Genomic DNA, 20,885 nt, shown 5'->3' on the forward strand with positions numbered 1-20,885 from the left:
ATGTAAATACAGTATAGTGAGATATCTAGCTACTTTTTTAAATAACTGTTTGTTTTGCGTAGTTCCGGACTGTTTTTTTGTGTTTTCCATTGCTTAAATTATATTAAAACCATTTAAAAATTTAATTTTCTGATTCTTTTTAACATGCACAAAAGTTGTATACATACCGCTCGCTTTTTGTTTTTCGTTTATTTACCATGTGCGATGAAAAGCGCGCGGTAAATTTATCTGTCAAAAGTTTACGCTCAAAGTTTACGCCAAGATTTCACCCTCTCGGACCTGAAATCTTTTTGACATGAAGTTTACGCCCAGTTTACGCGTAAACTTTTTGAGTTTACGCTTCGTGTGACGTCCGTATAACGGGGTTGGCAAATGCCTTAAAAATGCGTTTAGGTGAGCATAAACTTGTAGATTTGTTTTACTACATATAAAAAGTTCTACATGTTTTCACATATTTATGTATTTTGTTTGTAAAATCCTTTATACTTATATGGTGTGTTTTAATTGCATGTTTCTCTTCAATAACGACATGTGAAATCGCATCGCCTAATACCATACTGGAACAACTTTGGATCAAAACATTGCTGCCAGGTGTCTCTGTTTACATCGGCGTTGTTTACATTCCGCCTAGTCATGCGAATGACCCCGCAGTGATGAACGCTTTACATGATAGTGTACGTGAAATTTCAAGCCGCATTAAAGAGAGCGATTTATTATACGTCTTCGGAGACTCCAATAAACCTGATATCAGATGGGAGCTGACTAATACATCAGAAGCCACCGATTGCTCTCCATGTTATTCTGTCATGCATTATGCACCTTTATGCAATTCCGTGGCTAATACCGATTTCGTTGATGGGTTGCATAGTATCGGATTATTTCAGTTGAGTGGTATTGCAAATCAATCTGGGCGTCAATTGGATCTGATCTTCGCAAACCTTGCCGCAACCAATATTTTGTGCGACTCAATCACACCTCTGCATTCTGTGAATGGTACTTCGGCTCTAGAGAACTCCCTCCCTTACGTAACACACTGTAGAATTCCACTTCTCAGTGAGGACTTTCATCATCCTTCATTGGATATGATGATTTTTTATCCCGTACAACTATCCCACACCACCAACAGTCACACTAGCAGTACAGTCAATAGAAATTTCTTCAAAACGAATGTGGAACGTATGAATTCTCTTATTGTGTCGTTTGACCGCAATTTTGACTGCTTCAACTTTGCCACTATCGACGAAGCCACCGATTTCTTTAGCGTTTTTATGCGCTCAGCGATTAACTCCTGCGTTCCTGTTGCTCGATGAAAGTCTGGCCCCGATTGGTCTAATGCATCTTTAAGACGGTTGAAAAAAATAAAATCAAAAGCCTACGCGGATTACAGTAGAACGAGATCATCGCTGCATAGGAGAATTTTTGTCGATGCACTGAACAATTATCGTCGACATAATCGTGTGCTCTACCGCTCCTTCATTCGCCGTACTGAAAGGCAGCTGTTTTCTAAGCCGACACGGTTCTGGAGCTTCTGGAACAAACGGCGCTATATAAGTAGTATCCCTCCGTCAATTAGCTACAATGGCGAAACTAGTATCGATACATCCGATATCTGCAACACTTTCGCCAATCGTTTCGCTGATGCATTCACCCTTCCTGTTCACAATCATAACACACTAGCAGAGGCCACCCGCAATACTGCATCCGATGCTATCGATTTTATTATTCCCACAATTGACGAAGCATTAATTGCGCGCACACTCAACGATATAAAACCATCTACATCATCTGGACCTGACAATATTCTCGCATACATTTTGAAGCACTGCCGTCAATCACTTGCACCCATTCTTGCCAAAATATTTAATGATTCCCTTATGCGTGGCACGTATCCTGCGTCCTGGAAACACGCGCAAATGGTTCCTATCCATAAAAAAGGCAGTCGACTTCATGCTATTAATTATCGTGGCATTGTATCCCTATGCGCTTGTGCAAAGGTGTTTGAGCTCATTCTATACAATCCGCTACTAACAGCAGTTCAAAACTATATGAGCCCTAGTCAGCATGGATTTCTCCTAAGGAGATCTTCCACCACAAATCTTGCTGAATTTGTTGGCTACTGCTTCGACAACATGGATCGTGGTACTCAAGTTGATGCAGTATATATCGACTTCAGGGCTGCGTTCGATAGTATTTCTCATGATATTATACTTTCGAAGCTAAAAAAAACTCGGTTTCCTCGACTGGCACATCACCTGGCTGCGTTCATATTTAACTGGTCGTTCGTACTACATAAGCATAGGATATCATCGTTCTCACTCATTCACCAGCTCCTCCGGTGTGCCTCAAGGGAGTAATTTGGGACCGTTACTCTTCCTCATCTATATAAATGATCTATCTTTCGTTTTACCGCCAGGCCAACACCTAATGTACGCCGACGATGTAAAAATATTCGCTCCAGTTAGAAACGACAGTGACTGTGTACGCCTTCAAACGATCCTTGAGAATCTGGATAGCTGGTGCAGCAGAAACGCCCTCCAAGTGTGTGCTGATAAATGCCAGTGTATATCATTCAGCAGAGCCCGTCACCCCATTACGTTTACATACACTATGCTCAACACGGCTTTGGCTCGCACGACATGTATCCGTGATCTGGGGGTGCTACTCGATCAGAAGATGTCATTTCGCCCTCACATTGATAGCGTTGTTGCGAAGGGAAATCAGCTACTTGGTTTAATTACGCGGACCTGTAGCGAGTTTACCGATCCCATGTGCGTCAAGTCTATCTTCTGTCCCATCGTAAGGTCGTCCCTGGAGTCCTGCTGTCCGATCTGGTGCCCGCTCGGCGTTGGTGACATCAATTGCCTCGAAGCCATCCAACGGAGACTCACCAGGTACGCGGTTCGATTCCTTCCATGGCAATCCCACCACGATCGGCCTACCTACCATCAGCGGTGTCTGCTTCTCGGACTTGAACCACTCTGCTCTCGACGTAAAAACGCCCAATGCCTTTTCATATTTCGGCTCCTTAACGGAGAGATCGACTCCCCGGCATTACTAGCCAGCATCAATTTGTTCGCTCCCTGTCGGATTCTTAGATCCAATTTCCATCTCCGTGTACCGCGTACCCGCAACAACCATAGCCAGGGACACCCCATTATACGTATGTCCCTCGAGTTCAATGAAGTGTTAGTTCGATTTCAGTATGTCTACTTCTACGTTCAAGGAGAAATTGCGTCTACGTCACATTTAATGTTAGCTTATAACTAGAGGTCTATTTATATGTTTTAAATGATCATTGTTATACATATCTTAATTTAATTATAAGGTTGCCGATTAGACACAATGGTCCGTCGGTTGTTTACGAAATAAATAAATAAATAAATAAATAAAATTGTTTGGTATTGTGTATGTTGAACTGGAAGAGAAACGCAAAGTGGAAATACCGAGTGGACTGTTTTACCAAATGAAAAGACGTGTGTTCGCTTGTACGCTTAATGCAGGAATAATCTTTATTCAGAGTTCATTCGTCTGTGTGGTGTGCAAAGTGTGGCCCGATTGGTAATCATTCGGTGTTGCCTGATAGGCACTTGTCGCAACAATCCGAGAAGCTCAACAGTGTATGGGGTTATTCAAGCTGATTTCACTACTTTCGGGTGTACGAAATGAGTTGGCTTGTTACTCACTTGATGGTCACTCGTAGAATAATTTTATTTCTAACATAAAATATAATTCTAATCTAATATCTAATGGTAGCAGTGCAATCGTTTGCTATTGTTAGTGTTAGTGAGTGAGTGAGTGCTAAACGTTACGCGCGATGCGTTATGTATGTGTTTGCTATGCGTAACGCGTCTTAAGAAGCGATTACACGTTGTGTCACCACATGTGTTTTGTGGATATTATTTTAATGCATTAAATCATTTTTGTATGGTCTCAAAAGAAATATTAATGTAGCACCTAACACTACATTGGAACTAAACCTTTCTTTGGATGGAATACCACTGCATAAAAGTGGCAAGAGATACTTTTTGGCCGGTGTTGATGAGTGTGCATGGGATGCCCCACATCAAACCGATGACGGTAGCAATTTTTTGTGGTACCAGCAAACCACATTCAGCAGACGAATATTTTCGAAGATTATGATGTGCGTTGATGTTTGAAGGCATCGTTACCGGACGTAATCAAGCAATGCCGGAAATACGCGTGCGAGCTTTTATTGCAGATTCACCGGTTTTAAAGGTACTTAAAAAAAGTATTAGGGTAAATGTACCTATAGTGGTGGTAGTACCAATAGTAGTGCTATTGCTCTAAAATGCGGTTCATAGGGCAAATTAAAAGTACTTAAGTTATTTAAGTTAGTGTGAAATGTTCTTTAGCCTTTTACAAAGGGTTTAAAAGTTAAATGGGGCCATTCCGTTACTTAGTGACCGAAAAATCCATTATTTTGTGAAATGTGTCAACATTTTTCCAAAATCCTTAGGATTTCATAACGAAACTCATATTTCTGTTTACGTTCTAAATGATCACATACCCACGCAATTACTAGTTTTTCAACATGACTGTTATGGAATGTTATTGTTTTACTAAAATTATTGGCATTTTGACCATATTTATGCATTTTTAAGTGTTTTTTACCATAGTGCCATTATAGGTACACAAAACAGGCATGTTCCTATAGTGGTTATAGTTATAAAATCAATAAATACAGGTCATTTTAGATTTTTTCGAGGAAATTTTTGACATGTCGTACTGTTTTCACTAAAATAAGCAACAGAAATGAGTTTATGTAGGTAATTTACCAAAAACAGGCCAAAATTCGCTTATCTGCCTGAATGAAAAATTGACTTCAAATCAAGCACACTCTTCCGGGTGTAGGTTGATGACAGGTGTGATGCAGTACTTTAGTGAATAGTTTCATCAATCAAATTTATACATTTTTTTATGATCAAATTACGCAACACAATACGACGACTATACCCAAATAGCCAGAATTGCTTAAGCAGCTCATTTTGGCACGCTAAAGATCGCTGTTCTAATTCGCCTTTTGCAGTAGATAAACAGCATCAAAGTTCTATGTGGGTCTTTCAAACAGCGCCTAAGCAGCTTCCTTATGCAACGATGCCAGGGATTATTTTTCTTTGTGTTTTATTTTCAAGCAAGCGTCATCGATGAAATAAACAACAAGATTTGTTTCGTTTAAACACATATGTATATTTTTAAATCCTTTGTATTGATGAATTACACAAAATTTTACACAATTTACTGATAATTCACAATCACTTCACTCAATATTTATTCTTCAATTAACGAATCTAACTTGTGCAGCAGCAATGAGATTATTGCCGGCGTCCGTCTTTGACACTTTGACAAGAGCCGCCTTGTACCGATGTCATGCATTAAAAAGCTATAAAGTTCCACCAAGTTCAGTACTCTTTCTTAACAAGCCTTCAAGTTCCATCATGAACCCTACACATAGTGCTAATCAGCCGCAAAGTTCCAAAGAGTACCATGTGCCTGTTAAAAAGCTCCATAGTTCCGCAAAGTACCGTCTATCTCTTAATCAGCCACAAAGTACGACATCGGAACGATTTTTCGTTAAACAGCCCTAATTCAGCTATAAAGTACGAGCTGGCTATTTGGGTAGGAACCATACCACCATTATAGGTACAACGAAGCAATCACAAAAATATGTATTTTTTTCGTAAATGTGATGTGTTTCATGGTAAAAATGGTTGCGATTGCGAAGATAAAACATATTCCAATTGCTATGTGTTAAAATATTCAGAAATTGTCCTTCCTGACACTTTAAATCCATTAAAACACATCTGTACCTCTACAAATTGCACCACTATTAGTACATTTACCCTATATATACATATTCAATTGAAACTTAAAATAAATTATTCTAATACATTTATTCCGTTGTAGGTGTGACAGCACACGTAGGGAACACGGCTGCATGAAGTGTACTGTGGTTGGTTACCGGCACCCAGTTTCACGTGCAGTTTGTTTCCCGGGGGTGGGTGCTCCGCCTAGAACTAACGAAAATTTTCGAGGTCGTGCCTGTCCAGAACACCATAACAAAACATCACCTCTAGAAAAAACTTCTTAATTTCGACATGGTGTTAAATGTTGTTTTCGTCGACCGTTTGCACCTCAACGATTTAGGTGTTATGCGCAAATTTATACAGGCCTATGTGTTTGGATTGTTTGGAGCTGAGCAGTGGTCGGCCAATGATCTTAACGCTATTTCCCGAGAATTGCAAAACATTGCTTTGCCTTGAAATTCACCGTAAGTTTCGAAAATTAGACGATATAAAATATTGGAAAGACTCTGAAAATAGTTCATTTTTGCACTATATTAGTCTTGTTGTACTACAAGATCGAATAAGCCCTGAAGCATACAACCACTTCATGCTATTTTTCTGTGCAGTGACCATTTTGTCATCAAAATTTTACAAAAGATTGTGGCCTGTGGCAGGTTAAATGCTGAAGCATTTTGTGACTGACTTTGCTAAAATATATGGGGGAGGATACATCAGCAGCAACATACACAATTTGTTGCGTGTGGCTAGCGAAGCTCAGGATAAAGGGCCACTCAACACAATGACGGCATATCCCTTTGAAAATGCATTACAGCTTCTGAAGCTTCTAATTCGAAGTGGATGGAAAACCTGGAGCAGGTGATTAATCGGTTGTCAGAACTATAAATCTTCAATGCTCCAGAGGACAATGAGTCTTTTAATTATAACATCCAAGGAAAAGGCATTAACGTTACTCTTCACTGTAAAGATTTCATTTTAAAGATAGGTAATCGAAATGGTTGGTTTCTCTTCACTCACTACGAAATCATTGAGTATTGTTCAGCAGCAAACGTAGCTTCTTCTCCAGTGATACATGGAAAGAAGCTTACTTTTAAAGAAGAATACTTTACCATCTCATTTTCCAGTGCTCAACTTTTAATCAGTAAGGGTAACATAAGAAACGTAGAGTCCCAAATAACTGAGCATACCCCATCCAACATTTTATATAAACTTGTATCTGTTCCTTTGAAAGACCACGGTGATATGTTATTCGTTCCATTAGTTCATACTCTTGACAACGAAGAATAGATAGACGATAGGCGAAAGGGTTTACCAGTCGAATAAACATATGTCCATTTATTTATAAGCGTCTTTATGTGATGTGTTATCTCTTCAAGTGAACGATTGTTCTAAACACGTGGACAGTTGTCTATTGGAATTTTAAACCCAATAGGTGCAAATAAAAAAAAACACTGTTCTAATTATTTATATAATGTATGATACGCGCGAAAGTTTTAACAACAATGTATTCACACAGATATTTTTCTTTAAAAAAAACTTAAACAATATTGATTCATAACCTGCTTACAAAGATTACAACAGTTAAACAACATCACCATCTTGCAATTGCCAATTTTGCGAAAGCACTGGTTCTCTGGGACTCGGTTTTCGTTGCCCTAGCAACCCTATTCGCCGTTTTGCATTTTTTGTTTTTGATTGAAAACATTTTTGTACCAGAATATTATTAAGTTCGTCCAAGCGTTCAAAAATCTAACTATATGGATGTAATATCTCAATCCTATTTTCGCGCCGGAACGATAGCATCCTGTCCAACTACAATCGGCAAATAAGCTGCGCGAAAAAATAACATCAATTGCCCGATGCAATATGTAATTTGTTCTGGTGTTATTTACTATCGACAAAATAAAATTAAAAATATTTCCTTTGAAAACACCATCACATCCAAGCTGGTTATCGTTCGGTATCGGTAGGCATCTATTTCTGCCATGCTTTGCAAAGAACTGAATTGGAATATTTCATTTTGGCTCGTTCTGGGAAGAACAAAGATTTTTGATTGCACTGCGTGTTCCACATATTGATGCAAATGATCTATTTTTGCCAATGATGAGATTGAGCAACTATGCTTTGATTCCGTCTGCGTTGATACGGAACTTGTAGCCCTGGTCGTGCACATCTGATGTGTTTGTTTTGGCATGCTGTTCTGATTGTTTTCAACAGGAAAGGACGGTGCCAGGGAAAACGACATCTTTATCGGCCTCATATTCTGCCGTGACGTACCAGGCTGCCTTGTTTCAGCAGAGACCGGCGGAACAGCGTTAGGTCGAGGCACCTGTACCGACCTCATATTCTGCCGTGACGTATCACGCTGCCCAGTTTCAGCAGAGACCGGCGGAACAGCGGGGTGCCGAGGCACCTGTATCGGCCTTAGATTCTACCGTGATGTACTCGGTACATCTTCCAGCATATTTGATGACGGCCCGGAATTGAAGTGAGATACTTTCGTTAGCATCATTTTTGGTTCACCGACATCGTTTGTTCTAGGTATAGATACACTCCGATACGGCTTTGCAGCAGTGACTATATGCGCGAATTTTTTATCAAGACTATTTACTGGCAAAGGATAACACAATATTTTCTTTTCGCCCACAATCATCCGAATGGTGTTCTTTCTTTGACCGACTGGCAATTTAACTTTACTTTCTGGTTCTAAGCCAGAAGTAACGGTGATTTCGCTTTGCTAAAAGTAAAAACTCGTACGATTTCACAACATGGTTTCAAGCCCAAAATAGACCGTTTTGCCATACGTAGGACTGACTAACCTGCTATTACGTGTAATCCAAAATTCATTGAAAGTCAACCTCACAAGAGGTGCAGGCAGGCCTTGGCCGACAACGATTGTTGAGGCAAAAGAAGAAAAAGAAGACATATGCCAAAATAACAGACAATTTGGTTCGGTTGGCTTTCGTATATTAATATTCCCCATAAATACATAGATTAAGAGTAATCTATCTACTTACGCCTATTCTCACTTTCTTCTGAATCTTTATCCGGTTGCTATGGATCGCAATCCATGAGAATGGGTCGCAATCAACTACGTCTGAATCGTTTTCAGCTACGTTTGGATCGCTCTCAGCTGCCTATGAATTTACGGTAGCTCGCGCAAATTTCATTGCAGCGCAACGTTTATTCTGTGACCGCGCGATGCATTAAGCTTATGAAAAGAAAATCAAGTAATTAAGGCATTCATTTCAATTTATGGCCGATTTATGGATTACGATGAAACAGCACATTGTTCATCACCATGACACATCTTTGAATGTTTGAATTTTAAAGTTTTGCGTGGAGATTATTAAAAAAAAATCCTTTAATGTATCTCTATTGATGGTTCTGTTGTGTAGCTAATAATGAAGCATCCCGTTTCTTGTCATAGCAGATACAACTGAGAAATTACGCGAACGTAAAGCAGGCACCACTTGGACAGCTCTTAGACCTACCAACGATCGGCCATAATTAACTCTCATTGAAACTTGGAATCCAATTTGATCAATAAAAAAATGGTAACGTCTGCATATTCATTGCGTAGTTGAATGAAACTTTCAGCATATTCTTTTCTTCCGTCCTCAGCGGATGGCAAAACAGCCCGTGCAGCAACGTTATGCATTCTTTTGAATGTATAATGGAAACCTTCAATAGCCCGTGAAACAGTTGAAATTGAAACAGTCACGTTATGATTTTCATTTAGTTTAACGACAAGATGCTTCAATGTTATCTATCCAGTCTTCATCTATCCAACGACGCAAGCTTTCAACGTGCTCTATAATACCTGGGAAACATGAAGAAACAGATCAGGAAATAGAAATCGCTCAGACTGGCTTTGAAGTGGCAAAGAATTACGCGAAAACTCAATGAATTTCGATATAACACCCTAGTCCGCAAACTGGTCCAACATCCGGCACCTGTGTCCAACCGTTTTTGTTTTCTACACCGACGTGATGCAAAAATTCTACTCTAATAATTTTGTAGCGAAAATATTAGAGGAATTGTTAAATGTAAAGAAATTATCTCTCCTATTGTTTTTCTACAGCCAGCCGAAAAAAAGTCAATTGTTTCCATGTGTAGCGACCTTGCCCGCTACGATCCGTTTTCGATAAGGCTACGTGTAGCTGCGGCTAAAGGGGCGGCCGTGAGAATAATTATTGCGGATAGTTGCGAGAGGCGAACCGAAAACCGAGAGAGCGAGCGATCGGACGAAGCGGTACGATGATCGAGCGGTTTTGCGGCGCGATGGCGAAAAAAAGACGCGGCACTTTGGTAACGGTTATCAGGTGGTTTGGTGGTGGTTTTGGCTCGTGCAATAAAGTTTTAGTTGGTTTGGCGTTATATGAAATAAAAATAATTTATTTATTTTTAAGAAGAAAGTAGTTAGTCGTTTCACATGCAAAAGTTACGGGGATATTGATCTCGAGTTCGAACATACTGAACGGTCCGTTATTCCATAGTACTTTAATTAAAAGTTTAAAAAGTACGAGGGTTTAATATGGTATACGAAAAGATCTTCAGTAGTTTGTGTACGAATCGTTTCTTCCCATCTTTCAAAATCAGTCAAATCCTTTCGCGGGCCGGATTTAATGTTAATGTTACACCTCCTACTCCTACTCAATACGTCCCCGTCGTACAGAACGGTAACATGTCTCTCAATTATCCAAGCTTGGGTATACGGGGAAACCCAACCCCTTGGGCGGATGGGTTGCATGGCTAAATTGAAAGGGGGGTAGATGATTGATCTTCATGATTCTACCTTGGAGCGTCTGTTCTTCATGTTAGGAACGGCTTCCCCCCAGCGTATGTCTCTTCCCGAAGGGCTGCGCTGGCTTCTTCCTTCTTGGCTCGCAGCAGGACTCTAAAAAGTCAACAAGCGTAGGCCCTACGACGAGACTGGAGATTAGGGGAGAGGACTTGCAAGCCACCCTCGTAAAAAACACCAAAGCAACGAACAGTCAACACGAAGAAGTACCGTATCGGACCAATCGATTCAGACCCACGCATGAGAAAAAGATTTACGTTTGGAAGCTCGGGACATAGAACTTCAAAACCCTCTCATCGGATTTGAGGACCTGAATTGCGTTCGATGAGGACTGGGCCCGTGGTTTCGAAATAGTAGCACTTCAAGAGGTATGCTGAACAGGCGTGACGGTGTGCCAGTACCGTAGCAACTGCACGATCAGAGCGCTGGAGAGACGCGCGAGCTCGGTACTGCGTTCATGGTCCTGGGTGCGATGCAGCAGAGAGCGATCGGGTGGTGGCCTGTCAACGAACGGATGTGCAGGTTGAGAATTCGTGGCAGATTCTTCAACCTGAGCATTATAAATGATCCCCCAATATATATTTTGATCCCTCCAACTCTGAACACTATAACAAAATAGAATGTAAGTTATCTGCTTCATCAAATGAATGAGCTGTCAACGCACAAAAAGCTGTATTGTTTAAATTGGTCCAACCATCTGTCGTTAATGATATAGCCTGGCTTTACTAATCTGCTGGGATACTTGTTCGAATATTTATTCCAAATTTACAAAATTCGACCTCCTAGTGTAACAAACTTTAAGGTTGGAAGAACCCTCCCCCCTCCTTTATTCTTGTACTATAGCTCCAAAAAAATTAAATCATATTTTATGTAAAGAAAAGTTGTCCCATACAGTAATCAAATACAAAAAGATTCTGATAGTCGGATCCTCAGAACGGTGAAATTACGACCAATGATCAATTCTGACGAAATAACGGCAGACTGCACAACTCCATTTCCAACTTTTTTTTTGTCAACTCTTCCGTATGAAGTAGTAGTAAAGATCTACGAAGAAAACTCCAGGTATGCTAATGATTAATTTTTGAATCACTAGTATATTCGATTTGGTATGAATAAATCTTAATAGATTTTTGTATGCTTTGTGTTTTCATTTCTTCTTTTTAAGCGTTAAATGGAACAAGACAAGCCTTCTTGGCGGCAACATTTATTTACCAGCACTGTAAGTACATACAAATAATGCGATGAAAGCCGAGAAATCTGCCAAGTAACAAAACGAACCAATCATTTGAAACAACTAAAGATTAATATTTTAAAGATTATAACTAACTTTATTTATTAACTTTTATTTCCCGCTATATTAATTTAACCGCCACTTTAAACACACCCGAACTACACGCAAGCCGTCACCGAAGTCCCGCTTCTCTCCGCCATCGCTTCTGTCTCCATTCTCCGATCTCTCTCTCCAATCGATCTGTGCCGATCCCTCTCACTTCATTATCAGCACCCGAGTCGCATTTACACGTTACGCGAATCGTAGCGGCCAAGGTCGCTGCACATTTCAAATGTTGTGAATTTTATTTAAAAATTATGTAACGATGCGTAAACGTATGTTGTACACTATAAAATTACTAGTTAGTATGAAAAGTTTTATGTTTGTAGCAATTATTGTTAAAATAATCCATATTTTTTCTGTTTCCAGTTCATTCATTACATCTTGCTCGATGTACAACAACGCAAGACTATTAAATCTTTTTTCTCCCATAGAATTTCGCAAATAAGGTTTCACTCGTTTTAATGCTGAAAACGATCTTTCGCCAGATGTAGTTGAAACTGGAATTGTTAAAAATATTTGAAGTAACGTTTCCATGTTTGGGAAAGTGCACGACATGTTTTAGCCACTTCATACATAGCTTGTAAATTTACCTTGCAATCTTTTCCATCTGTATATATTTGACAAGGTTTTGCCAAGCCTTCATCATTGTCTTTAATAAAGATAAAAAAAGGTCAAACTCTTGCAAATTACTACTATTGATATCATTTTTATATACTTCTGATACTTTGTTTAGTGATTTTTTTTCTGTTTACCTCTGACAAATTCCAATCATAAAAACATTAAATGGTTCCAGAACTGCCTCGTACTTTTCAGCACTTTGTGAAATATCTGCTTTAACATTATCACATATCACATAGAAAGAATTTACTATAAAGTCTTCCCGAACTGAAATTCATATCTATTTTCTTGCGATTCGTCAAAAAACAATTTTCATTTACGCGAGCGCCTTTCTGTGGTAAAAAAATGAAGATATATCAGATATCTCTTTGGCACTGTCTTCGAATTTTGTAAAATCAACACGAAAATGAACTACAAATTTAATAAGTGTATTCAGTAATGTAACCCCTTTCAATAGTTTACATTCTACCGTCTGAAGGGATTTACTCACAGCATAGATTCTCTGTAGAAGTGTGTTCCAAATAACGCAGCGCTGTTTCATGTTTTGCTATTTATTTTAGAAGTGCTTTTGCTTTGTCTAATGTCGCATATTTTTCCTCTTTGTCAGAATAGATTTCTTACAAATCATCTTTGATATTTTTGAAACCCTCTTACAAGACATCTGCTCTTGCTGACCATTTGGTTATTGAATATCTTTTTAACAGTACGGGTGACTGATGCGGGTGTTTTTTTGAATTGTCGGTTAAAACTTTCCATCGATGGGTTGAAGAGGAGAAAAATGTAGATAACATTTTCAGAAAATTAAAATAGTGTACAGCTGCTGTACAATTTTCGGCTGCAAAATTATTGACTAAATTTAACAATGATAAGCACAAGAGATAAATAAGGCACTTGCAGTAGGTTGTTTAATGCGAGCTTGAAGTCCCGAATATGTACCGGCCATGTTCGAAGCATTATCAAATGATTGTCTTCTACAGTTCGAAATAGTCAACACTACATTATCTAACTTATCCAACATTTCTTGTTCTAGATAAGACGCATTATGTTTGTCAATCGGGATAAAATCTAAAAAACGTACCTTGACTTTACCACAAGATGCAACAAACCGTGTTATGAATGTTAGTTGTCTATGTGAGCTATGCTTGGTGTGAAATGTACTATTGTACTGTAATATTTTACTAACTTTACTTCTTCGACTATTTTCTCTTTTATAGTTTCACTCATTATGTCTAGAAACTCATCGCAAATATGATGCAATAAATAGTTGACTTTTCAACGACCTTGGTTACCATGTTTCTCAAAATGTTCTTTTAAAAAACTGTCATATTCATTCAATTACTCCGGACATGATTAATAATTTCTCTTCCGGTCACTTTGTTCACTTTCGTTGGGTCCTCTAAATGCTATCCCTAATCTACTTAATAATTTTATTGTACTAACTACACGCGTGAGTACTTTTCTCCAATACTCTTCCTCTTTTTTTATGTCTAATTCTAAGTCAGTATCGATTCTATTTAATAGATGGGATCTTTTATAAAGAGTACACATTGAACCTTTGTGCTTCTTAAATGTTTCATGTGTCGTCAAAAGGCTGGTAAAAGATTTCCAGTTATTTAACCTAGCGACAAATGTAGATGAAGAATTGCAGAAAAGTAAACACGGATAGCAATAAACACATTTTGAAGTCTCTGAGAACACAAGCCAAGTTCTCTCTTCAATACCACCGTCATTTTTTTCCTGTAGAAGTGATCTTTAGTGAGACTGCGATAAATGGGCTAAATGTATAAAGCGTTTTTGAACTTGCAATGTCGCCATAGTTTGAAGGTATCTTGTTAACAACCTCATTGATGAAATCATCCGAAAAGGGACGTTTCCGGAATGCAATATCGTTAATATTGGACTAATTTGTGGACGGACAATCATGTGTTTTCAATGGACTATTCTGTGTTTCATTGGTTTCGAAAAGATTTTGATTTTCTTCTAATGTTGAATATTGCTGGGATGTAGACGGAAAAACATCATTATTTTCGTCTGAATTCAACGAAGACTGCGGAAAGAGAAACTTGTTTAGAGCATTTTTTTGCGTGTTAATAAATTCTTCTTCTTTCTTTATTTTCTTGCGCTTTTCTGTGCCGCTTAGATAACGCTCTTGTTTTGCTTTTATTCCTATTAGGAACAGAACACTAATTTGTTTTGCAATGTTTGTTTTAAATACTTCCCGTTTCAAATTCACTTTAATAAAAAATGGTTGTAAAAAAAATGTAAACATAATTTGTTAAACGATGAAACTTAATTAAAATAATAATTTTAAACCCAAATTCGCTAGCACATACACGCCCCTAAACTAATTATCGCGTCTTACTTACCTTGAGGACAAATATATTAATAATATATGATTAAAATGAAAATGTACCACATGCCCTGAGCACCTGTTTAGCGAAAGTACGTGAGAACACTTTTCTTTTCAACACATGTAACAAACTTGTAACACATTTGAGTGACCAAAACACAATGAACCGTGCACAAAAAATCAAAGAACAAACCAAGTCAACATAAAATATTATCGAACACATGCGCCGAGCAGTGTGTTGATAGCGCCAAGACTTGGTGTGTTCGTAAATTAGACGTTTCTCTATCGAAGGACGATGCCGTCGAGCTCATTTTTCATTCGTAGCTATGGTTTTTGTTGAAAAACAAAAGCCTTTTTTTACGTAATTCTATAAAAAAGGGTATTATTTAGTAGTAGTAGTAGTAGTAGTAGTAGTAGGGGAGGGGGGGTGGTTTGGTGTACGAAGCATACACTGCAAATTTTATAAGTTTGTTGCAGTTACATTTTTTACGGAAAGCTATTGAGTAATACATGGTTTTGTCGTTTCACTGAATATCAGTAAAACAAATTACTGAAAATGCAGCTATTTATTCTGTCAAAACGACATGTCTGAGCTTCAAAAGAAAACATAATGCGATGCCCAGTTGCTCGGATGAACAAAATTTTGGTAACCGCTTACAGACAGCCCTATAAATTTTAGGTGCGTATTCGGCTTGCGGGATTAACGTTTTGGTTGAGAAAAATCTTCACAGCACTTTGTTGATTTGGTATGCACTCACGATTACCATGAAATTTCAGCAAGAACAGCAAACTTGTTTCGAAAAAATACAGTTCACATCTGTATAAAACTTTATGAGACAGAGATGAACATGAGCAGAATGGACTACCACCCGCGCATCAATAAAAAACCCCAATTTCAATACTTTTTTTCGCCAATTTTAAATCGATATCAATGACTAAACAATCAGTAATATCAGAAAGGCTTTGTGGTATGTTCAAATTTTGGGTACTGTTGATACTGTTTCGAAGCGGACTTTCGACACTTGATCGTCTTGGCGATCATAAAAACCTTTAGGACATTGGAGTTTAGAGGGCTTACCTTGGGTAGGAGGACATAAGTAAACTCCTGAAATGAGAAGTCGATAGATGATGGATGGGCTTAGTCCTATCCTGACAATCCGAATAAATCTGACCTGCCATTATCGGAGTTGGTTTTATCTATACTCAAAAGAAATTAAAGGTCTGAAAGTTATCGTTTTCGCTAAGCTAGTTACGTTTGTCTTTTATTGACAAGAACGGTGGTTCTAAACGATATGTTCTTTCCTAGCTCATGTTTCATAATACGGACGATTTGATTTAAAATCGTCATCGTGAGCATAACATGAAAACAATATTTTGCTTTTACGTTGGTGTTTACCTTTACAATGAATACTGAAGTACCGTCTTGCTTCGAATTACGGCCACTTCATTTTCAAAAGGTCAGAGCGATAACTTCTTGCACGCGGGAAAAAAACAATATTTTCATTCGAAAGTACCCGCAGTGCAAAGCGATCGAAAAATTCACTGGATTTGACATATTTCGCTCTATCGTTCTCTTTTCCTCCTATGGCTGAGGCTTCGAGCAGGGTATCGAGCTACCCCTTCCTCAAGCCTCTTCGTTTCCCTTGGCCCATGGCTGTGAAATATTTCGCTGCGTGGACGTTCAAAACAACCGTCAGCCGTAGCGCTGTCACTTTTCAACGAAGGCTATCTCTTTCTAACATTAAAATGTTTTCAATGGCAGTTGCAGCTTTTGCAAAAAAAACATAAACAAATTGTTCTAGAGTGCTCAGCTGTCCAGTTGCAAATTTCCGCAGATTTTGGTGTGAAAATGGCTTCGAAACGGGACTTTGATACCTACCGCTATCAACACCACGCCAACACGCAACACGCCAGTGCCCGCAACCGTAAGCGCCGTTTGCAGCAGTTGGAGTGGGAACGTTGGCTAGCAGAACAGCCGGAACCATCCAATCCCGGTATGTGAAATCTGGGAGCAGTGTGGAAGGTCAGTGTTTAAAAATGGACACTGTGCCATTTTCTTAATTATGTTTCAGCTAACCGAGCGAGTGCCCTGCAAGGGAATGACGCTGGACCGGGCCCTTCACTTCAAGGATATGAAGCCGGAACGGAACCGATGGAAGTGGCCGGTAAGTCAAGACCGTTATATTTTGACCGTTACGCGTTTCGCTCATTAGTTTGGTGTTCAATTTTTTTGGCAGACAATCCCCAACCGCAGAGTGACAGCGATGACGACAGTGTGGTTGCTGTAAGCATCTGTGGGGACAGTGTTCCCGATGACATCGATCCCGGCATCGAGACATCGGCGCCAGATAGTCCGTTCGGATTATTGTCCTATGAGGACGGGTTGAGGCTGTGGGCACTGAAAACCGGCCAAACACACAGTGCCTTAAACCTCTTGCTGGGGCATTTGAGGCAGCACGATCCAGGCAGGAAATTGCCACGGGATGCACGGACGTTCCTGAACACGCCCGTGGCAAGATCCACACAGTCCGCGATTACCCCTATCTCTGGTGGAGAGATATGGTACCAGGGCATAGAAACATGCCTTCGGACTTATTTTCGGTAAGTAGGCTAAGCCAACTATATTGATGCATAAGACAATGTGCATTATGCTCACCCATGTGTATGTGTGTATGTTTTCTTTCCATTGCAGATACACGCAGCCTGCCGTAGAGCGCTTTACAAAAGCAGTCGGACACAATTCTGGCCCATCCTCATGGGCATCCACAACCTGCCTAATGCCCCGGTGATGACGGTTGCGATCTTTTGCGGCGAGTCAAAACCGTTATACGCCGAGGAATATTTAGGACAGTTTGTGGATGAAATGAACGAGCTGCAGCCTGATGGGATATGGATCGACAAACGGCATTACACTGTGCACCTGTGAAGTATCATAGCAGATTCTCTGGCGCGTGCGAGTTGTGATCGTAGTTAGTAATGTTGTGCAATTCAAATTATATATATTTATTTATTATATTCTTTTAGGTGTTAAATCGCACAACGCATACCGCGCCTGTATGAAGTGCACCATCATCACGGAAAGGGACGGCAATCGCGTATACTTTCCGTATGGGGCGCCTTGTGAATCGCGCTTACATGGTCTGTTTTGTGCAGACAAATCTCCGGACCATAAGATTCACATGACACCCCTTGTAAGGCTCCACAAATGTGACATCATATGTGACATTGTGGTTGCCGAGGCCGTGCACCTTTTTTACAAGGGTGTCATGTGCGTATTGCTGTTGTTGTGGACGGAAGGGTTCGGTGACCTGGGCTGTAAAAAGACGCGACGGCAGCAACGTGGATTGTCGGCACACCTGCGTTCATTAAAACTGCCCTCAAATTTCCAACGGAAACTGCGCGACCTGCAATACGTCAAACTTTGAAAAGCTTCCGAGTTTAAGATGTTATTGCATGTCGCCGGTTTTGTGGTACTGAAGGGCAGAATTAATAATGCGGCGTATCAACACTTCATGTTGCTGTTCCTCGCCGTTACCTTACTATCCACCTCCTACCATCGTGCGAAATGGGAACTGGCCAATACACTGTTGCATGGAACCCGCTGCGCAAAGCGACGCAAGAAATCATGGAGTTCTGAGAATTTTATCATGCCATCTTTTTCCCTCCAACGGCAAATTTGTCAAGCAGCTCGTCGAGTTACCCATCCCTGGCTCCGCCTCATACCCCTCGCCTGAGCGCGCTGCCGAAGGTTTGGATGTGTTGGTGCGTCAGACGGTCAATCGCTGTCAGCCATCGTCCGTGCTTTTTCCCTCCATAGCGCTATCTCTTTCTCGCGTGTGGTCAATGCTCGCAAGCTGTTGTGGCGCCTAAAAATGCCGTTAACAAACATTGCGGCGATGAAGTTGCATTTTTACAAATCAAACCAAAAAATCGCAATAAGTTCAATTGCTGCAATGTAAAAATGACTAAGGAATCGCTAGCTAACGCTGGAGGGTTTGCTGTGCAACGCGCTGAACCCTAATTCGCATTGACACGTTCAGCCCGGCGCTGATTTTCATCAACTTTCCTTTCCACCAGCACCTAGAACGCAGGCTGGAAAGTTCACTGGCAGTTCCTGTGGCCTGCCATTGATCTGAACGTGTTAAGCATTAAACATAACTTTGTTACACTAAGCTTTTGGTTTCGTATGTTGTAGATTACACAGATATGTTGTGCCGTCTGCGCAAGGGTATGAGCGTGCGTGTGTGTGCAAAACTGTCGCCATATGTGTTTTTTCCGAAATGTTATGATCCAGCGGTCAAAGAAAGGAAGGTGTTCATGAAAGGCGGAAAGACGAATTGAGGCCCCTGTTAATGGTAACTGATGACAGGGAGGAGGGGATAGTGGCACACAGCTGTTGGGAGATGGAACAGTTTACTTAAATTGCTGGCGGGAAGGGGGGTGGCCATGGGACCCCTACGATCATCGGTCACAGGCCCTGAAATTGTAGTCGCCATGGGGGGAGGGGAGGTGCAAATGGTTCTCCAGCCACAGAGCCCTAAAGACCATCTTTCCGGGGGCCTTTGTCGCTAATAAACTGTCCACTTTTAGACATACGGCATACTACAGACTAGAGATCTTCGGTGACCGCCTAGTCCGCCTACCGTTAGATCCACCGCTGGTTCATGACGGTGTTTTTTTTTACTGTGGAGGTGCATCCTTCCCCCTGCCTGCAGCGTATGCATCGAGCAGGAGACAGTGTGGCAGAATGCAAGTTACACGCTGGATAGGAGCGGTCGCGCGGCAACGCCATCATTCCGCACATCTGCATGCCCGTCGTGGGTTCTAACCGCGTATGAAACATCCGCCGTAGCAAGGGGTTAGTCACCGGCTCCGACTACGTGGTACTCAAGTCTTGAAAAGGCCGGCATGATCGCGTTGGCTAGTACGCCAATAATAATAATAAAAATAAAAAGAACTTAGCATAGCAGTGCACACCCGGATAAGAGTTTGTCTTGACTTTGTTGCTGCCGGGTCTACTGTTGTGGCGCGACAAATGCACGGAATGCACTCGACTAAAACATGAACCTACCGATCCGAACCCATTCCAAGGCATTGCCGGTCAATCGGCGTCATGATAACTACTCCAAACCAACAAGCCACCAGATTCTGGACGGACAGGTGCAGCACCATACGCGCACCGTAATAAACAAATCCAGAATCCTCTTTTGTATGGATTCAATTCAAAATGTTGTTTCCACTTGCGTCCGCTAGCTAAATTAGAAATAAATGTGCAACATATAACACGCACGTTTGCTTAGATCGTGTATCTTTTCAATACCCCCAACAGCAGAGCCGATCGCAAAGATGCCAATGCCAATTGTTGTGTTGTCTCTCAGGTAGCGAGATCGAAAATGCATGGACTTTGTAGCCGCAGCGGATGAAAATGTACGCATCAGAATAAAATAGTTTTGGGGTTTCCAAACGCACGCACACATACAAACACGCGCGCAAACTCACACACACACACACACACACACACACACACACACACACACACACACACACACACACACACACACACACACACACACACACACACACACACACACACACACACACACACACACACACACACACACACACACACACACTCTCACACACACACACACACACACACACATACGCGCGCGCGCGCGCTCGCGATAAGGCACCTACGAACGCACGCACGCGAGACCGCACCTACGAAAGCGCGCATGCAAGCACGCACCCCCCATCAAACCCCCCTCCCCTTCCGCTATCATCAGCTATCATATAGCGCATCATCATCCAAAGCGCCGGGCGGGGTGGGGGATCGCGGCATGATATAGTGAACGATCACTTTCCCCGCGCTGTGTGTGTGCGTGTGTGTGTCGTGACCCGAAAACTCGAGACAGATTTCGACACATTAAAAAAAAATTATAGCCACTATACATTGTG

The 20,885-nt window shown here is 40.8% G+C and overlaps 1 protein-coding gene across 2 annotated transcripts; it reads left to right on the plus strand.

Annotated features, from left to right (window-relative positions):
• The first annotated feature begins 7,443 nt into the window (after nt 1-7,443).
• On the plus strand, nt 7,444-17,839 carry LOC133391670 (uncharacterized). 2 transcript variants are annotated; one of them, XM_061647293.1, is made up of 6 exons: nt 7,444-11,688; nt 11,792-11,845; nt 16,763-16,921; nt 17,000-17,092; nt 17,165-17,528; nt 17,620-17,839. In XM_061647293.1, exons 3-6 carry the CDS (start codon nt 16,777-16,779, stop codon nt 17,714-17,716), a joined length of 699 nt encoding a protein of 232 aa, XP_061503277.1. In that variant the 5' UTR covers nt 7,444-11,688; nt 11,792-11,845; nt 16,763-16,776; the 3' UTR covers nt 17,717-17,839. The 2 variants fall into 2 exon arrangements, with proteins under 2 accessions (XP_061503277.1, XP_061503278.1); XM_061647294.1 differs by lacking the exon at nt 7,444-11,688 and having other exon boundaries at nt 11,707-11,845.
• The last annotated feature ends 3,046 nt before the right edge of the window (nt 17,840-20,885 follow it).

Source organism: Anopheles gambiae, chromosome 2, assembly GCF_943734735.2.
Source record: "Anopheles gambiae chromosome 2, idAnoGambNW_F1_1, whole genome shotgun sequence".
Lineage (NCBI taxonomy): Eukaryota > Metazoa > Arthropoda > Insecta > Diptera > Culicidae > Anopheles > Anopheles gambiae.

What these genes read in the sequence shown, in the direction of transcription:
- LOC133391670 (XM_061647293.1), top strand. Translation starts at nt 16,777, where the DNA reads ATGGCTTCGAAACGGGACTTTGATACCTACCGCTATCAACACCACGCC. An exon ending in GCCGGAACCATCCAATCCCG is followed by an intron (nt 16,922 to 16,999) that starts GTATGTGAAATC and finishes ATTATGTTTCAG; the next exon opens with CTAACCGAGCGAGTGCCCTG. An exon ending in TGCCTTCGGACTTATTTTCG is followed by an intron (nt 17,529 to 17,619) that starts GTAAGTAGGCTA and finishes TTTCCATTGCAG; the next exon opens with ATACACGCAGCCTGCCGTAG.